Source organism: Chelon labrosus (assembly GCF_963514085.1).
Source record: "Chelon labrosus genome assembly, chromosome: 15".
NCBI classification, from domain to species: Eukaryota; Metazoa; Chordata; class Actinopteri; order Mugiliformes; family Mugilidae; genus Chelon; species Chelon labrosus.
Window position 1 is genome coordinate 24,684,065 of NC_140348.1, and position 19,942 is coordinate 24,704,006.

At 43.1% G+C, this 19,942-nt stretch overlaps 2 protein-coding genes across 2 annotated transcripts; both read left to right on the plus strand.

Annotated features, from left to right (window-relative positions):
• The first annotated feature begins 2,014 nt into the window (after positions 1-2,014).
• On the plus strand, positions 2,015-14,111 carry hells (helicase, lymphoid specific). The gene is made up of 23 exons (XM_084562182.1): positions 2,015-3,413; positions 5,741-5,838; positions 6,380-6,498; positions 6,661-6,783; positions 6,891-6,932; positions 7,037-7,070; positions 7,170-7,228; positions 7,339-7,380; positions 8,348-8,569; positions 8,839-9,021; positions 9,139-9,282; positions 9,382-9,578; positions 9,797-9,890; positions 10,081-10,242; positions 10,785-10,927; positions 11,017-11,161; positions 11,260-11,343; positions 11,990-12,109; positions 12,213-12,329; positions 12,421-12,580; positions 12,673-12,769; positions 12,850-12,926; positions 13,567-14,111. The coding sequence occupies exons 1-23, from the start codon at positions 3,406-3,408 to the stop codon at positions 13,650-13,652; spliced, it is 2,556 nt and encodes an 851-aa protein (XP_084418308.1). The 5' UTR covers positions 2,015-3,405; the 3' UTR covers positions 13,653-14,111.
• A 1,744-nt stretch (positions 14,112-15,855) lies between these two features.
• On the plus strand, positions 15,856-18,951 carry calhm3 (calcium homeostasis modulator 3; the record flags this gene model as incomplete). Its single annotated transcript, XM_084561218.1, has 4 exons — positions 15,856-16,142; positions 17,271-17,398; positions 17,855-17,982; positions 18,340-18,951. 4 exons carry the CDS (start codon positions 15,856-15,858, stop codon positions 18,787-18,789), a joined length of 993 nt encoding a protein of 330 aa, XP_084417344.1. The 3' UTR covers positions 18,790-18,951.
• Between the last annotated feature and the right edge of the window lie 991 nt (positions 18,952-19,942).

Below are 19,942 nucleotides of genomic sequence, written 5' to 3' on the forward strand. Positions count from 1 at the left end.
AAGGTGGTCATAATGTTATGCCTGATCGGTGTATTATGCTAGGAGTCGCTTTGGTGACCTCTGGTGAATTGTCTTGATAGTCCAGGTGTGCTCTGAAGCCAAATGCATAAAAAAAAAACATAATAATTCATGTTGCAAGAATTAAAAATGGACATGTAGCGTCAAAGCTTTGTTAAATTACAGATATAAAATGCATGGGGGGTTATTAATTTTAATTAATTTTTTTAGAGAAAACTTGTATTGATGCTTACTCTTGTCTTAAAATCTTGCTTGTTGATCCTGGTGTGGCTGGGGTGTTTCCTCGTTGTCACTGTCCAGCTGAACGTCCACGTCTGTAGTCTGGACAGCTCCCCGGTCTCCTTCCCTGACTGGAATAGTTTTCAGCAGACCGGCGTCCCCCTTTTTCAGGTTAAACTACTTTTCTCCTGAACATTAATTGACTGATGCTGTGCCTGCACGCTCTGCTCTCTTCTGGACGGCTCACACTTCATTAAAGCTAAGTAAAGATGTTTCTACATCTACAGACAAAAGGCTAATTTTTCTTTCTGCTCATCAGACGTCTGTTTCTCTTCCCTTTTTCTTCACTTCTTGTTTTTGCGGCGTTACCTGCCAGTGTAGTGCAGTGATTTGTTAGTTTGTGGTTTTCTGTGCCGCCTTTGGGTTTGTTGGGGGAGTTTTCGAGTTCAAGATAAAATGTAATCCATCAGCACACTCAGGTGGGTGAGATCAGATTTAGCCGCTACTTTTTATGCCGTGTAGTATTTTCTTATTTCCCTCTCAATGCAAGAAAGAAATGCGAGAGAAAAAGAAAGAAAACATCCACGCATGAGGCTCAATGTGTTGCAGCCACCGTGTTACAAATGCTTGGAGACCGCACAGAAGAAGAGAGGGAAAAGAGCTGGAAGCAAACTGGATCGCAAACCATAAGGAGGAACAAAAGGAGCTGCTGGTGAAAGAAAAAAAGAGTGGGGAGGCGTGTAGAGAAAGAACAAAGCATGAAAACAATATAAGGTGAAAGGATATATATATATATATAAAAAAAGAAAACTGCCATTGTTGTCACTGGAAACTTTATCTACGTCTGCAGGCAGCCGGCTGGAACTGCAGCAGAGGGAAGCTGAGCTGTAATCGTTTAACTTCATGCAATTACTGAGCTGCAGAACATATGAGACAATGGCAGCTAAATAGAAGAATTACTGAGCAGGATGAATAAGATATAGTATCTAAACTGATATGTTAAAAGTAGAATCAGTAACAGGAAGGCAGACACCACCTGCAGCCTGTAACCATCAATGGGGAGTGTGTAGAGGTGGTTCAGACCTATAAGTACCTGGGTCTACATCTGGATCACAAACTGGACTGGTGGGCTAACATAGACTCAGTGTCAGGAGGCTAAGGTCGTTTAACATCTGCAGGAAGCTGCTGGACACGCTGTGGTGTCCTGGGGAGGCAGCACTGAGAAGAAGAAGGACACCTCACGGCTACAAGCTCAAACAGAATCAAACACACACTCTCACTCTGCCTCAACCAGACGAAGATGACTGCTCACACATGTCTCGTCTCTCCATCTTGTGTTTCCCTCCTGTCTCGTCTTACTTTCACTATTAAACAAAGCCCTGAGTTCTACTGTTGCTTCTCTTTGATTTGATTTCACCAAACGTTTAAGTGATCTCATATCACGAATCAATCAAGTTTATTTTTTCCCACCACATTTCTTCCTGGAAGACGATGGTTCCCCACTATCCTTCCAGTTTTTAATAATGCGTTGGACAGTTCTTAACCCAGTTTTAGTAGTTCTCCTTAGCAGTCTCCTTAGATGTTTTCTCTGCTTGATGCATGCCAATGATTTGACCCTTCTCAAACAGACTAACATGTTTTCCCACGACCACAGGATGTGTCTTGAGTCATGGTTGTTTAAGAAAAGAGAAGCTACTCATTGCATCAGTTGGTTTTTGCTTAGTTAAATCCTTTTTTTTTTTTTTTTTTAAACTGTACACTCTAAAAGGAGGAAGAAAGTAAAGATGGAAGGAAGGCAGTTAAGAAGGAAGGAAGTAGGAAGGAAGGAAGTAAAGACGGAAGGAAGGAAGGAAGGAAGGCAGTAGATCTCCACTGGCAAAAAGCACGTTTTTGAATTGATTTTTAAGCTCTTACTGATACTTTTAAAGCTCTTCATGGCCTCCGTACATCACTGATCTTTTATCTACACCTACATAGGAGAGTTGTTAAGTACAAAAGGTTCTCATGCAAGATAGTCATCACTCTTATTTACCAGGAAACCTGAATGTACTGGTATCTATGCCTTGTCTGACTATTCTTGAGTAATGGAAATGTTTCACATCTTGTTGACTTGTTTCTGTACCTGTCTTAATGACTGCAAGAGAGACAGAATTACTACAAATGCATCCGACTGTATAACATTTGATGCATTCTGCAAAAAAAAAAAAAAAAAACTTTTTAACAACAGTCTGCCTTTAATCTTAAGTAACTCCAGACATGTTTTAACAGCCTGCACATGTTAGAGGATACGAACCCCTTGACCCCACACATACAAATATGGGTGCACCTTTTCCGGCACACTTCACTCGCGGGAAAATTCGGAAAAAATTCAGATTAGGTGTGGCACATATTTCCACCTAGAGGGTTGACTGCGCTGTAAAACACTTCTATTCTTGCACGAAATGCTCTTCACTTGGTAAATATTTGCTTAATTAATTATAGACAGACTCTATAAAGTGATCTGTCTTCATCGACGCGATGATTAATCTATAAAATACCACAATATCTACGATCTAACTATCACACACCTCCCTATTTTTACAAGAAGTGGTCTCTTCCTGACTGGCGCGAAATTCGCTGGCCCCGCCCACTCGTAAAACTCACAGCTGCGTCAAGTGCTCAGAGTGTACGTGCTTAGGTGGCGGAAGTTGTGTTTTGTTTGCCTTCAAAATAAAATGCAACTGCGGCTTCTCGCGCTTGCTCTTCAACGTAACGTTCGCGCATGCACTTTTATTTGAAAAAAGGTCTAGACCGGAAGTAGATTTCGTTTTTTTCGCCATTAGCTGGGTACTTCCACACGCTCATGCTCTCTTCGCTGCACAAACGAGGAGGTTCGTGCAAGGCATACAGTCACTTTTACACAATTGCACACACTTAAAGATAGGATATCTTCTTATATGTTTTTGTTTTTGTTTGTAAAAAGCTATATAGTTGTATCTGCGATCCCGCACACTCAGGGAGTATCCTAGCAACCACTTTCCAGCTAGTTTTTGGACGGCTAGCTACTTTTTGGACGTTAGCTTTAACAAATGCTTGAATAACCTGCTTGTGTAACAGTTTGGTTTGTTTGTCGAGAAACGAACAAAGTTTTCTCAAAGTTTATTTCTCGTCGTCTTCTGCCTAAAAACAATGAGCAGGTGAGTTAATATCCCCTAAAATGTTCATTTACACACATACTTGTAAAGTGCAGCTAAATGTAAACGTGGAAAAAGTAATTTCCAGTGATATTGTTTTGTTTGTTTGTTGGTTAGACAGTGAAGAAATGCAAGGTGCATTCACGTGTATGGTTTATATTTAAAACGGGTAATCCCACATAATCCCAGCAGGATGCCCTCAGGGCTGGAAATATGCAATGTTGCCTGGAAAGTTAAAAGTAAAGATGGGGAAATACTGAAAATGTAAACAGACACTGAAAACATCTTAATAGAGATTTTTCATCCTACTTTAACTGAAATATTAGCTTTAAAATGTCCAGTATGCCTATAACTGTAACTGTGGGTGTGATGTGAGCGTGAATCATTGATTTATTTATTAGTTTTTTACTTCCGGTTTCAGCACCATGGGACCTGATGTCCTGGATTTTGTGTTTAGATTGTGAAAATATTTTATGAAGGTCTCTGTAGTTGTATCTATATTAATATTTATATCTGTATATTTTACACATGATAAAAAAATTGTGTTGATATCATGCATTAGTATGAAGTATGTAGAAAACACTGTCATTTCCCTAAAAGACAAACGTACGACAAATCTGTGATTAAAGTAAAATAAATCCTCTAAGTTTTAATAAATTTATCGTTTATAAAGATGCCATGTATGGATAATAAATCATTAAACTGATAATCCCATTTATTTCTACCAGCAGGAAACATAAATGTAGCTGTAAAAGCCTGGTGTCAAAATACTGAAACCTTTATTTTAGGGCTGCAGCTATCGATTCTTTTTGTAATCGATTAATCTAGCACTTTATCGATCGATTAATCGATTAATCGGATATTTTTTTTACGTTTTTAAACAACCAAAACAAATGATGCATAACGAAAATTATGTGGCTGTAAAATGATCAAGCATTTGCCTTTTATTTCTCAAAAAAACAGAGAACTCCAACTCCAACATTTGGCTCCAAAACTAAGCCCATGTATTGCAATTTACCCATTAAAAGTGCCAGTGCCAACAATTACATAACAATACAGTTAAGCAAACTTACTGTAAAACAAAAAGCAATTTAATTTATTAATATGCACAACAAGTTTCATGTTGTAATCTAGCCCTGACATCAAAGTAAATATCCGTTTTATGTAGATTTCTACACCTGCAGCATTTACCATTAGGCTACTAACAAATAATACATAATTTCTGGGGTGAGCCTATTTGCTATGGTAACCTAGCAACCTGTGTGTTTTTTTGTGAACGCGTGCTGTGCGTGAGGAAGAGTGAGAGAGATGAGGGTGCAGAGAATTTAGTAACGTCAATGATTCTGATAAGCTCAGGCCGGTCGCGTTCGCCTCGCGGCCGCTCCATTTGTGATCCGCTGCGTAAATCCTTCGGCCGGCCCGGTCGTCCCGATTGCCACTCCGCCCCTGAAGCTAAACATCATATCTAGTCAAACCGCATCATGACATCGCTACATACAGTATGCGATTAAAATCAGCGAACATCAATGTATAGGTTTAGGTTACGTTATTGTTTCAGCGACGCTTGGTGAAACAGCATGTGGATGTTTTCTGTTCAGATGCTGGATCATTGAGCTTGTCCTGCTGTGGTACGCCAGGTCTACTTTGCAGTATCTGCACTTTGTTCTCTTCCTTTTTTAGAATGTAATGATCCCAAACTTTAGACATTTTTTGCCGTTTATGGGCATCTTTACTCTCCGCCATCGCGCCAACTAAATTCAAAATGTATCACGCGCTAGTGGTGTGCTTGCATAGGTGCTTCCAAAACAACGGTCCGTGTGGAACAATCAGATCCCTGCGCGTATAGTGCGCGTCATAGGAATTTAACGAGGCTTCGAGGCAGAGTTTTTGCCTCGACCAATTTTTGTAATCGAGTTAATCGAGTAACTCGACGAATCGTTTCAGCCCTACTTTATTTAGTCTTTTTCTGAACTGTAAATAAATACTTGCCGTGTTTTTAAAACTTCAGTTTTGTCAAAATAATTGTACCTTTACTGAAATATTAGTTTTAAGATGTCCATTATGCCTAAGGATAGCTCCGAGTATGATGTAAATTGATTTTATTACCATGAATTATTAATTAGTGATATACAAGTGACTGACATAACTACAGGAACCGTATTGAATTACATCACAAGCAAACTGGTTAAACAGTTTTGTTACTGTAGAATGAATCTGCCCTCAGGTTATAGGGGTCTTAGTCGTATTCCAACATGTGCGTTCACGATAAATTCACCCCGTGCATTGTTCATTTTTGTTTTCTCTCTCTGTCTTCTTTCTCATGCCGACAGCACAAAGGAAGAAACCCGAAGTGTGTCTCCTCACTGCCCCAAACCTGATGAGTCTGAGCAGCCGCTGGGTACAGCGATGGAGACCACCGCCGCCAATGGTCAGTAGAAAAAAATCCATGTTTAGTTACTTAATTTAAACCTTAGGTGGAGATTATTAGGCAGTGTCTTCAAGGAGAAAGACATCAAAGAGTGGGCTGGGGAGTTTATGGCGTGGTGTTGGATGACCTGAACATTTCTGGAGTTAATAATGTAGGTTTTCTGGATCCAAAGTACAACCTTCTTCACACTATATTAACTTTGACTGCCCTATTTATTGGACTCAGGGTGCACGCGTGTTCTAGGAGTAAATGCAAGGAAGATAAGAAAAGCCTTTAGAAATCTCAGTTTGTTTATTTAAGGTAGGATTGGCTCTTTGATGATACCGGGTGTTAAAAGATCGGTATCAGATCAGAGGGTGAGATTAAAGAAAACTTGGATCGGGACGTCCCTACCACAAACGCATCCACTTCTGAAGCTTTTTCAACATCAAGTAAACATTAAAGCACTTATAAAAGCAGATTTATACATTGTCCAACGATAGAATCAGATTCCTTGTTTGTGGTCTCGCTCATCCTGACTGTCACTGTTGTTTATTTAAAGACGTGAGCGTGAAATCTGAGAGCGCGACATCCGAAGTGATCATCACAAAGGAAATGGAGGAAGAAGAGAAGCAGCTGATGGAGGAAGGGGAGAGGAAGGAGAAGGAGATGATGGATAAGGTGTGTGGGCTGTACCCCCGCTTTGTCTTTGATGATAACATGAATCATAAACTTGAAACCTGTGCCAAATGTCTGGCCTGATATCTGGATTGTGTTATTTTATTGTATATGAACAACCTTGTGTAGTATCATGTCGTTAATATTTTCTACGCTCGCCACAAGGTCCGGGAGTCACGGGAGAGGGATTCACACGACGTGCGCTTCAAGAGGCTGCAGCATCTGCTTCAGAAGAGCAACATCTACGCTAAGTTCCTGCTGATGAAAATGGAGCAGCAGCAAAATGAGGTACAGAGAGAGAGTGTGTGTGCGCGCGTGTGTGTGGCACTTTGATCAACCACAAACCAATTCATCACCGACACCTGACACTTCTGCTTCACTCTAAATGATTTCAGGAGAAACTCAAGAAGGACAAGCTTGAAAAGAAAACCAAGAAGGTGAGCGATGTTTTACTGAAAAAAACATTTTACCTTAGAATTAAAAGACTCTTTTCTCCATATTTACAGAAGTATATATTTGTCTTTTTTGTTTTCCCCTCCAGATAAAACCCACCACTAGTGTAGAGACTGAGAAAGGTGAGCAGATCTTTCCCATTAAATGATTATAAGATGTGATCACACTGAATCCTGAAGATCCGGTTATGAACATATTTGTTTTTTTTCTTGAACAACTAGATAAAAAGAAGAGGAGGAGGGACGAAGACTATAAAATAGCAGATGTCATGTCAAAAGAGGTGAGTGTCATTTTTCTCCTTTTGGTATTTGCTTTTAATTTATTTTTAGCCGTGTCATTTATTCGTTTATTCGCCTTTTCACGTTGGTTCTGCTTGATTCTGTCTTCCAGGAAATCATGTCGCAAGCTAAGAAAGCAAAAGTGGAGGAAACGGTAATAGCTCTTTTTTTTATTTTTACGGTTTACTAATTGATTGGTTTTATTAATTCAGCACGGGGTGAATGCAGAAATGTATTCCCGTTCCAACAGGGCTACCGTTATGGATGGAAATAAAGTGTTTTTTGTGGTTTTTGGTGATTTAATTGAATTGTTCTGGACACAAAATATTACACAATTACACTAAACATGTGGTCAGTGTGTGTTCAGTCCCCACGTGATATCTACTCTAAGCCTTTCATGTGCTTAATTGACGAGGGAAAATATCTTGGGGATGTCCCACACCAGCTTTGTAGTCAAGTGTCGACTTACTATTTGTCCCTGCCTCCAGTTTATGCAATCTTCAAATAAAAGCCATGCTCTGTCGGTGCTCAGACGTTTAGGGACCTAGCTGCATGTTGACATGTCTTACTGCTTCCTTAATGTGTTCATCTGCAGAAATTTTAGGTTCACTTTGCAAGAATAAAGCGGTGCTCGTTATCCAGGCACTTTTAAAATGATCAGGTCACTATCAAGCTTCAGCCGAGCCTGATCTGTAGTAGTTATTTATTTTAGGTCTGCCATAAACCAAAACCTTCGTCTTCTTCTGGTTTATTAGCGGTTGGTTTGTGTCAAAGCTGACCAAAAAACAAGGCTAAACATGTCTGCTGCTGCGTGGAAGAACTTGACTCTGGAAAATAAAGTCACTCAGCTAGAAAGTAATGTGGATGTTTGCTCAGGTGGTAGCAGGAGGTAGTTATTCATTACTTCTACCAACTTGATTCAACACGAAACGAAAACAAAAAACCTGGTTGGGACACTCCTAACACATAGACGTACCTAATACTACTAGAAAGGGAATGATGAATGACTCGTACACACACTAGTCTTAAGTAAAATCACCGACCAGGGTCACTAATGTTCAGATCTGGGTATGGCGATAAAACCAATGACCAGACGTACGTGTGTTGTGTTGCGTTGTTAGGACGGGGCCAAGAAGAAACTCGAGGCCGAGGACATCGAGAAGATGAGCGACTCCAACCAAGACATCAAGAACCGCCTGTCGGAGACGGTGCGGGACAACGCCAAGCATCTCCTGCATCCCGACAGGAAGGTGAACGGGAAGCCGGTGCCCGCGCAGCAGCCGCAGCTCTTCACCGGAGGCGTCATGAGGTGGTACCAGATCGAGGGCATCGAGTGGCTAAGGGTGAGCGGCGGCATGAGATGCAGATGTTTTAATTATGCCAGAACTTGAACAGATTTAACACTAGATGGAAAAAGCAGTCGCACTTCAAGGTCTGTATTAGTTATTAGCGTGCAGAAAGCAACACCCCTGCAGGGAATGTGGCCATAATTAATACACCTGCACTTTCCTTCTACTGAGTAAAGCCACAATGAATGAAAAGGTGTGTGTCACTAGACCTCGAGTGATTTTGTGAATCAACAACACCGCGTTGTTTCCTTCTTTGCCGTCAGATGTTGTGGGAGAACGGCATCAACGGCATCCTGGCCGATGAGATGGGCCTGGGGAAGACCATCCAGTGCATCGCCCACATCGCCATGATGATTGAGAAGAAGGTAATGGGCCCCTTCCTGGTGGTGGCCCCTCTCTCCACCCTGCCCAACTGGATCAGTGAATTCAACCGCTTCACCCCCGAGGTAAGAGGACGTGTTAGTCTGAAATATGCACAAATCACATTTAAATGATATATCTGATCCATAAAAACAATCAAAAGACCTCGTCAAGTCTGAGTAGTGTCGTGCGTTTTCTCCCAGGTGTCTGTGCTGCTTTACCACGGCCCTCAGCCAGAGAGGGCAAAGCTGCTCAAGCAGATCCGCAGACCTCAGGGGCCCCTCAACATGTGTCCTGTTGTCATCACCTCCTTCGAGATCGCTATGATAGACAGGAAATTCCTGCAGGTAGGATTCCTAGTTTGTCTTCATTTCTAAACTGTGGATGTTGTTGCCTCGTTGCCTTAAATGTAAGAAGACAAAATGTTTTCTGTCCCCCCCTCACAGCGCTACCAGTGGAAGTACCTGATAGTGGACGAAGGCCACAGGATCAAAAACCTCAACTGTCGGCTGGTGCGGGAGCTGAAGTCTCTGCCCACCGACAACAAGCTGCTGCTGACGGGAACGCCTCTGCAGAACAACCTGTCAGAGCTCTGGTCCCTCCTCAACTTCCTCCTGCCAGAGGTCTTTGACGACCTCAAGAGGTAATTCTGGAGTTATGGTTAACGAGAGTCAGACGACAGTTAAAGACTGTCACAGTTTCACATCAGGGCTGCAGAGTGAATCAGTTTAGGAGGACAAGATGACTTTGAGATGTCTAGATTCTTGATTATCAAACATCTAAAAACCCTTTGCACAGTTCTGTGACTCATACTTTAATTCTTTCATGTCGCTAATTCTCTGCTTCTCTCGTCTTCTGCAGCTTTGAGTCGTGGTTTGACATCAACACCCTCAGTGAGTCCAAAGAGGTGGTGGTGGATGAACGCGAGCAGAACATCCTGAGCATGTTGCACCAGGTCAGTCTTCAACTATAAGAGAGTATAAGTTACTTCAGTTTTTACAGCTTTCTCAATTTAATTTCTTTAGTCCACAGCAATGAGTAGCATATTTATCTCCTAATAACTGTTGTCTTAAGTAAGAGGGAGCAACGTGACGTTAATCCCATCAAACTATGCACATCCTAGAAGTTCTTTGTCCTACTTCCAGATCCTTACTCCCTTCCTGCTGAGGAGGCTGAAGTCGGATGTGACACTCGAGGTTCCTCCCAAAAAGGAGATCGTCGTTTACGCTCCTCTGACGGCCAAACAGGAAGTCCTCTACACGGCTGTGGTCAACAAGACCATCGCCAAGTTGCTGGGACAGGAAAAGGTACCACATGCAAGCTAACACACACACACACACACACACACACACACACAGAGGCCTTTATTCTTCTACATTATTCTTTTAATACCTCCTACCTGCTATGATTTGGATCCTGAGTTTTACCAAGCCAATAAATGTTTTTATTGGCGCTGTTTGATCCTTTATTGACGTTATAATATATGAAAATGTTGAGCTGCTGCTGCTGCTGCCTTATCTTTGTTTTAGATGTTTATAAGTTTATTACTGCGTGCATACAGAACGTACACTGCAGGGGCTGCACGACTAAAGTCGACCGCTATATGATGAAAGTCACACCGATTATCTTTATCTATATTCTTGACCTGAATCCAAATGCTGAGAACAGACAGCTCATGTGCTACATACTGTCTTATGTTAATGCGTATATAAGTGTCTAGAAGGTGTTGCACAAATTGAACAGTAGGTGGCTGAGCTCTGTCTAATCCACAGTCTCCACTCTGTGAGGGATTACTAATCAGTGATTTTGGAATCGGTGTAAATGGTCTGTTCTGTCCCGGTTTATTTAGACGGAGGCTCCTGTAGTGTTGTCCTCCACCGGCAGGCCGAAGCGTCGCTTTAGAAGAGTGGTGGACTACAAGGAAACGGATGGAGACACACCGCACGACCTGGAGAAATATCTGGAGAGAGTCCGCAATGAGCTGGATCAGAAGTAAGAAGAGATGTCATTTCTTTATTTAGGCAAGAAAAGAAAAAATATATATATACACACTCATATTAACTTATTCCAATCTCCTCCAGCTCCTGTCCTGTTCTGGATGTCCAGAGCCCGCTGGATGCTCAGATAAACCTGAAGCTGCAGAACATTCTCATGCTGCTAAAGAAATGCTGCAACCACCCCTACCTGGTGGAGTACCCCCTCGACCCCGCCACACAGGAGTTCAAGGTACCACTCAGTTACTTGTGCTGCCTTTGCTGCAGATGTTTGTGATTAGAAGCAAATAATTCTCCAGTGCTCTTCTCCTCATCCTGTCCTCCGTGCAGATTGATGAGCAGCTGGTGCAGTGCTCCGGCAAGTTCCTCATTCTGGACAGACTGCTGCCGGCGCTAAAGGAAAGGGGACACAAGGTAAAAACACCAGCATACGCCGGCTCCGTACCTCCTTATGCCTCAAGTGTTATGCCTCATAGGGGCCCTCACACTAAACTCTGGAATAGACCTGACTCTGCTGGTACATGACTGAGTCATCAAGGGTGCAGGTTTGCACAGGTTTGCAATTGTAGTACGGTTATGAAATCCCAAAGGAACAAAACGTGTTTCAGTACGTTACCACCTGCATTTTTAACATATTTTGGATATCTAGTTGGAGTCAAATTGTGTTCAATCCTGAACCTAGTTGTCTAAAAAGCTCTTATCTGTTAGTGGTAAGTTACCTCTGCTCATGTTAAAGCACAAAGTACAGCAGTAACTTATGTCTCGGGGCTGGACAGTATGTCAAGTTTTATATCGAGTAACCCTGCTGGGGATGGCTGCTGCCATCAAGGAGTGTCATTGCTATGAGGTGGGGGTGCCTGGTCTGGTCTAGGTGGGTGCTACATGTCTAAGTAACATCCACACCAGTGAATGCCAGGTCCAGATGTTTCCCAGCAGAACAATGAATTGTCACAAGATGGTTGATGTTATTTACTTCTCCCATCAGTGGTTGTATTTATTCCACACCAGGCCACTGCTGACTCATATGTGTGGTTGATTGTTTATTGTTGTTGTTGTTTAGGTTCTTATCTTCAGTCAGATGACGTCCATCTTGGATATTCTGATGGATTACTGCTACCTGCGTGGCTTCCAGTACAGCCGACTGGACGGCAGCATGTCCTACGCCGACAGAGACGAAAATGTGAGGGTGGACACAGACACAGAACACAGAAATGTCAAACAGCTAAACATCTCTTCTTGGAGCGTTTTAGTTATTATCATGTTTCTTTACTTTTACCCTCCAGATGTCCAGGTTTTCAAAAGATCCCGAGGTGTTTGTCTTCCTCCTGAGCACCAGAGCAGGAGGTCTCGGGATCAACCTGACAGCTGCTGACACGGTCATCATCTTTGACAGCGACTGGGTGGGTGCACGTTTAAAATAAATCACAGCTGTGTTTCTTAAAGAATCTGTACAGTTTTAAGTGTTATTTATTTATTTATTTTTCCTCTCAGAACCCCCAGGCAGACCTGCAGGCCCAGGACCGCTGTCACCGCATCGGGCAAACCAAACCAGTGGTGGTGTACCGCCTGGTCACAGCCAATACCGTCGACCAGAAGATCCGGGAGCGGGCCTCGGCCAAGAGGAAGCTGGAGATGATGGTCATCCCCAAGAGTGAGTGGCTCCATCTTTTAATGAGACGCCCACGACTCTGGAACCTCTCTGGACCGAGGGTGATGGTTGACTTTTGTGTCTTTCCTCCACAGATAAGTTCAAGGGCAGGAAGGCAGAGCTGAACCAAAGCAAAAGCTGCATTGATCTGGACGAGCTGAGGGAAATGCTCAAAGCCAGAGACACAGAGAAGTAAGACGTTAAATGTAGTTTTAAAATAACATTTAAAGAGCTCGAGTGGATCGTAACATTCGGCCGTTTGTCTCACTCAGAGAGGTGAAGGCTTCGAGGGGGAAGGTGATCAGCGACAAGGACCTGGAGATTTTACTGGATCGCAGCGACTTAATGGGTGAGGAGACGCACCTCTCTGCAGCTTTCAAGTGCATCACACGGTCACTATAATAATAGTAATAGTAGCTAAGGGGAAGTATGGTAGTTTTGGTGATTTGAAGGCCTCTTGGAGAAAGATGTAAAATGAATGAGGCACAAAATGCTGCTCAGTGTGACTCTTCTAAAGAGATATGGTCACAAGCTGCACCTCTAGATTGTTTCTCAGATCTTAACACATCTTCAGTGTCTCAGAGCGTCCCACTTGTGATCAGAGCATCCAAAGACACATTTAAAATGAGCAGGATGAGGCTCAACCTTTTACCCCTTTTAAAAACTGAACGTGTCGCCAAGCAGCACATTTGCACAAGCGCACTTTGGATTACCGTAACTACGTCCCGGTTTGTGCCATCAGAAAAGTTCCAACGGTTTCTGAAAGCTGAGGCGTTGCACTTTACAGCCAGATAGGTGTCATCACGGTAGTTTACTTATGTGTCCCTCTCCCTGAAGGTTATTACACTCTTATAAGATGCAGTAAATTGTAAATAACTGCCAGGTATTTTGGACATTTTCTGACCTTTTTATTCTCAATAAGAAGAAAGAAGAAGGTGGAAATGTTGAGGCTACTACTGCTACTTACTATTTCTTCCTTGTGTTTACAGGCAAGCAAAAGAAAACCACCAAGGACAAAGCTGGAGTCTTCAGCGTGGTCGACACCAAAGAGTCGACGGACATCACGCTGACCTGAAGAACACTCGATTTAAAACAAACTGCTAGCACTTGTAGTGGACACTGAAGCTTCAGGAGGACGTGCTGCTGTCCGTTGACCTTTTTGTGTTTTCCATGTTGTACTTCCTTATCTGCCTTAATAGTGTAACGTGTAATTAGATTACCTGTGTACCGTTTTGTTGTCGAACATGACGTTTAACCACTGCGCCCAGGAGGAGAAGAGTTTTCCCAGAGGCATTATGACTGACTGACTGACAGAGTACTGTTCCTATAGTACAGTTATATGTGTTGCAGCCTTTCCTAACGTCACTTAAACTCTACATACATAAGCTTACATGTAATTTTAGTGACGGTATTCACTTGGGTTAGTACGGTTAATCTTTTTCAATTATTGTTTTTTTTTTTTTCACTTTAAAACCTAAAACCTCTGTATCATCTTTATTCATGTCTTTATATAAATAAATAAACAGACTTTAAAAAGCTGGAGAATGCTTGTTTTTGTTTTTTTTTGACTTGTACTTATTGATGATGAGTTTTTAAAATAGGTTTAAAAGTAAGAGCAGCTACTTTAAGGCTTGGTGCATCACTTCTGTGCATCATGATGCGGGCAAAGTGGTTTTAGTTGATCATGCTAGGGTTGCACAAAATGTGTTCAAAGATCATTTCAACCACATGTAGCAGGGATGTTCCTCCAGGACCATGGAGCTACATGAAGACATAAGACTAAGTACAATACAAGGGACTGAGCAACGGTGCAGACAGTATAAAACACTTGAGACACAATGCACTTGTAAATACCTAAATATATGCAGGTCCGACAGTGCCACAATTGATGAAATTTGAGTCTGACCAAAGACCTGGTTTTCGTAAAACTGCAAATAATCCAAAGATGGAGGAAGCAAGAGTTTAATTTTCCCAAATGTTAGTTTCATTCACAGAAAATTACATTTGGGTGTTGATCAGTAGAGAACTCCTGAACATCCTTATCAGCTCAAAGTGCTGTTAGTCTCTATTTATTAAGAATAATAGAATGAATGAATGAATGAATAGGATCCTGGGGTGGCACAGTGTAGTGGTGGTTAGCACTGATGCCTCACAGCAAGAAGGTTCTGGGTTCTAATCCATCATGACCGACTGGGGCCTTCATGTGTGGAGTTTGCATGTTCTCCCTCTAAGTCTTCGGTTTGAGATTTAAATTTCGATTTGTGGCAGCAGGCTGATGATTGAAACGCAAAATTTAAACCTACATTCATCTTCTGTAACTGCTTGTCCTCTGGAGGGTCGTCATGGGGCTGGAGCCTATCCTATCCCAGCTGTCATGGGGCGAGAGGTGGCACAGGTCTCCAGTTTATCGATACAATATAAATTACTTATTTATTAATTTAGAATCACCAATGAACCTAACCAGCATGTCTTTGGACGGTGGGAGGAAGCTGGAGTACCTGGAGAGAACCCACGCAGACACAGGGAGAACATGCAAACTCCACACAGAAAGGAACCAGTCGGCCGATGCATTAGAACCAAGAACTTTCTTGCTGTGAGGCATCAGTGCTAACCACCACACCACTGTGCCGCACCTTAACCTACAGGTATCTTTAATTCACAGCAACAGAAAAATCTTTTGAAAACAGGAACATAAAGTTAAAAATAAAAAGAACAATTAAGAATACAGTATGTTTAAAGTAGAGATTTGAAGTTAGACGAGAGTTTTAAGATTAGACGGAAAGACTGACACGAAAAACACAAGAAACATGACGTGTAATTATAAAAATAATGCATAATAACGTCTAAAAATATGAGAAAGCCTCAAAGAAAGCTTGTACTTGTTCACTTGTACAGTCCCACATGTTTTAAAATCATAGCGTGAGTCTCTTCTGCAGCTCCTTTCTCTCTCTCTCTCTCTGATCTGTTGGAGGTTGTGACTGCAGCTTTAACAGTGAGCCAGGGTGTGTCACCTGCTCAGGTGTATTCATGCGTTCTCAGACTCTCCCAGGAATCACTGCTGGAATCACTCTCTAACCATTATCTCCCCAACAGCAGCTCCACTCACTTACTGAGGCTGCTAAAGTGTGGATTTAAATCTTTTATTCCTAGAGAAGTAGCTCATATTCCAAGGTAGGTGAACTGTATTTTTATTTTATTTTTTAACAGAAGCTGGAGCATATTGTCACTCATTAAATCACTTCTCTCACCCTCACCTCCACCTTCAGTTCATCTGAGCCATGGAGCGTCTGAAGCTGGTCCTGCAGTACTTCCAGTCCAACTCCGAGTCCATCTCCAATGGTATCTGCATCATCCTGGCCCTGGTCAGCGTCAAGCTCTACACCAGCTTCGACTTCAACTGCCCGTGCCTCCCTCAGTACAACAAGCTGTACTCCCTGGGAGTGATGATCGTCCCGCCCATCATCCTCTTCTTCCTGGGGATCATCGTCAACAGACACACTGGGGTCATGATGGACGAGTGGATGAGACCCATCGGGAACAGATCCAAAAACCCTGCGGTGGTCAAGTAAGTCAAATGAGATTTTGTCGCACGGTGAACTGTAAGTGTCGAGAGGCCTTATCACACACGTGCATGTTGATGTTTTTAGCTTTCCACAGCATGATCTTGCTAGCTAGGCAGCAACAACACAACTGTCAGCAATAAAACTGTGCAAAAATCACATAGGATACATTCATTAATCTTCTGTAACCGCTTGTCCTCTTGGAGATCGCAAGGGGGGCTGTCATTGGGGTGAGAGGCGGGGTACAGCCTGGACAGGTCTCTAGTCTATCACAGGGCTAACACAGAGAGACAGACAACCATTCACACCAATTTAAAATCACCAATGAACCTAATGAGCCTTTGGATGTCTTTGGACCTGGAGAGAACCCACGCAGACACAGGGAGAACATGCAAACTCCAAACACTGATGTTTTAGAACCCAGAACCTTCTTGTTGTGAGGCGTCAGTACTAACCAATATTTTTTAACATAAAACTGGCACCTATTTCTAATTTGTCCACAAAGAGCCGCTCAGTTTCAGTAAGAGTTGCGGACGTAACATGACACAGAGACCCAGAACTAAACAGGCTGTTCATAAAATTAGTTTTGTCACATTTTTTGTAATGTACTTGTACTTCTTTGCGCTAAAACAAAGGGAAAAATATAGAGTTATTTATAGGTTTTTGCGAGGTGAAAGAAGGAATCACCACTCTTGCAATGAGGATCTTGAAGTCAGCGTTGAACACAGGGTTACGGGAGAGAAAGTATTTATACAGAATGGTAGATCATCTCCTGTCAACAAGCATGTTATCTATTCTCTGGAAGAAGTATCTCCCTTGAGATGGCACTAAGGCCTCAGGCCTCCTTTACTCTCCTTGACCTGTTAGGCTTTAAATTCTCTCTAGGGCCTCCTGCACCCTCTTTGAACTAACAGGGTTTCTACAAAAACAAGCCACTTAATCGTGCATGGATGCTCTTGGGCCCACCTGAGATCTACAGATGTGGCCCCTGAATTAATACAAGTTCGACGCCTCTGCACCAGAGGCTCAACATTATTGTATTTCCAGGGAAAGATTATAGTACAAATACCATCATTAGTGTGCATTTGCCTGGATAAAGGTGAATTCTAGTTAAAAACGAGTCCTCTCTGTAGGCACCTGTTCACATCCATGCTCCAGAGGGCTCTGCTGGCGCCGATGGTGTGGATCTTGGTCACTCTGCTGGATGGAAAGATCTTCATCTGTGCCTTTAGCGTGAGTGTAGACCCGGGACTCTTCACAGGTATCTGCAAACACACAAGTGCAACCCTCTACACAGACAAAAACCTCTATTTCCTTTGACCCCCCCTGTTTGGTTTTCCTTGTGTTTCCTGTTTTTATTTTTGTGAGCTTCTTCCTTGGTGTTTCGTGTCCCGCTTCACTTCTGGTTTCTCCATCGTTAGTTTCACCTGTGTCTTGCCAACCCCTCAGCCCATGTTTGGGTGTATATATTCCTGCCTTTCTCTTCGTCCTTTTGTCCTTTATGAAGCTATCGGTGGAGTTACTGTTCTTAGAATCACCAATGAACCTAACGAGCATGTCTTTGGACAGTGAGAACATTCAAACCCAGAACCTTCTTGCTGTGAGGCATCAGTGCTAACTACCCCGCCACTGTGCCGCCCAACACAACAACTGATCCTACTATTATTTTTGCCGTATCCCTGGTCTGTATGGTTCATCATGCAGCATGTTTCCTCAGGTCTGCCCAACAACACCGGTATGGATGTGATCAGGATCATGGCCAAAGTCCCGTGCAAGGAGGACGTCATCTTCACAAACAGCTCTTTCCGCAAAGCAGTCTCTCGCTATGTTCGCTGCTATTCACAGGTAACTTAAAAGTATTATAAATGTACTTGCCCAGACTGGGCTAGTGCACAACTTAGTGACCTTTTTGCAGAGCTCTTGCAGAACTCCAGCTGTTTGTACACAGACCGCCTGGTGATAAAGTAAAGTTATCATAAAAGAATCTTGTTTTCCAAAGCTTTAAAGTACAGAAATTCACACAGTCACAATGTCCAGAGTGCCTACCCTCAACCCTTTGAGGAATTTAAAAGAATTGTTGTCACACTAGTCAGCTGATCAGGCCTTTGTGAGGTGGCTGCAGACACACCCTCCACATGAAGGGAGATTTTGACGGCAGATGAATGATGTCTCTTGTTGCCTTTGTGTCCCTCTCTCGCCTAGGCAGTCGGCTGGTCCATCCTCCTCTTCCTGATCATCCTGGGAGCGATGGCGCGCCTCATCAAGCCCTTCTTCGACCAACACGCCCTCGTCCTGCAGACGCGCTACTGGAGCAACTACCTGGACGTGGAGCAGAAGCTCTTCGACGAAACCTGCGTCCTGCACGCTCGAGACTTCGCCCGGAAGTGCGTGGTGCAGTTCTTCGAGGACATGAGAGAGGACGCGGTGCTTCGTCTCCCCCATCCGACCTTCATCGCCAACTTCAAAGACATGTGGGAGGATGAAGAAGACGAGAGGCTTCACGGGATAACGAGGCAGGAGCAGGTGGACCAGCTGCTCGACAAGTGGTACTACAGCAAACCTGAACTGGATGTGACAAGGATTGCGCACAGACCCAGGACATGTGTCACCTGGGAGGACCGTGACGGGAAGACTTTATACTCTGACGTCTAGGACACACACTCGGTGGTGTTGGGTTAGATGTAGTTCCCCACAAATTAGCAGTGACCTTACCTTGGGTTAACCTCATCTCACCATCTTCATTCTGCAAATGGATCTGGCGCAGGTGTCCTCAAATCAAGACATTTTTAAACGACAACTGACTGGTTTTACTGGATATAGTAAGGCAGCACGGTGGCACAGTGGGTAGCGTTGGTGCCTCACAGCAAGAAGGTCGCTGGTTCAAATCCCCGGGGTGTGGAGTTTGCATGTTCTCCCCGTGTCTGCGTGGGTTTTCTCCGGGCACTCCGGTTTCCTCCCATCATCAAAAAACATGCTAGGTGTTAGGCACCGGTCAGGTTGGGCCACAGTGGCAGCGCGCGCGAGTGCAGCGGCTCAGGACCAACCCTCCATGTCTGACCATGCAATCTCGTTATATGATACTTGTATAATATAATGACAAATAAAGGCTCTTTATCTTTATCTTTATATAGGGTGGAGATGGAGATGGTGTCTCTGCTCAACGATGGCTTTTGGTATGAGACTGCCATCCTCCGTCTTTCTCTGGCGTCTTAGAGTGGAGGCTGTGTATATCTAAACTATGATAAGGGCTATTAGTCGTTTTAGTAAAAGGTAAAGACTATTTTAATACAGTTTGTCAGGACTGACAGACGTGGCTTGTCTCATCCACCACACTGACCTTCACATCCTTTCTTTCTAAGTCACTGTAAAGAGGTCCCATTTATCCCTCTGCTGGACCTTAATGCCGGTGCTGGACATGATATCATCTAATGTCACGAGGATGTTAAACACCGATCCAGCTTTCTTCTCACTTTCCCTGCTGGGGCTCTTAATCAAGCTTCTACCATGACACAATTTTACCCTTTGTGTGAAAATACAAACACGAGAGTGAGGGTGTACAAACTGTAGAGAGACAAAAAATAGATCATAAACACGTATATAGAAAAATGATTTATATGTGATGAGCAGAATGGGCTTCTGTAAGTCAGTATTTGATACTCAGAGGCTTGTCTGACTCATGGTTACTGGATATAACTCCAATCAATAATGGTGAACTCCTTCTAGCCTCCACTATGACGGGGTGGTAGAGATACCTCCGCAAAATCCCGGCACACATGCAACATGATTTCCTTTGAAACCTAGCACA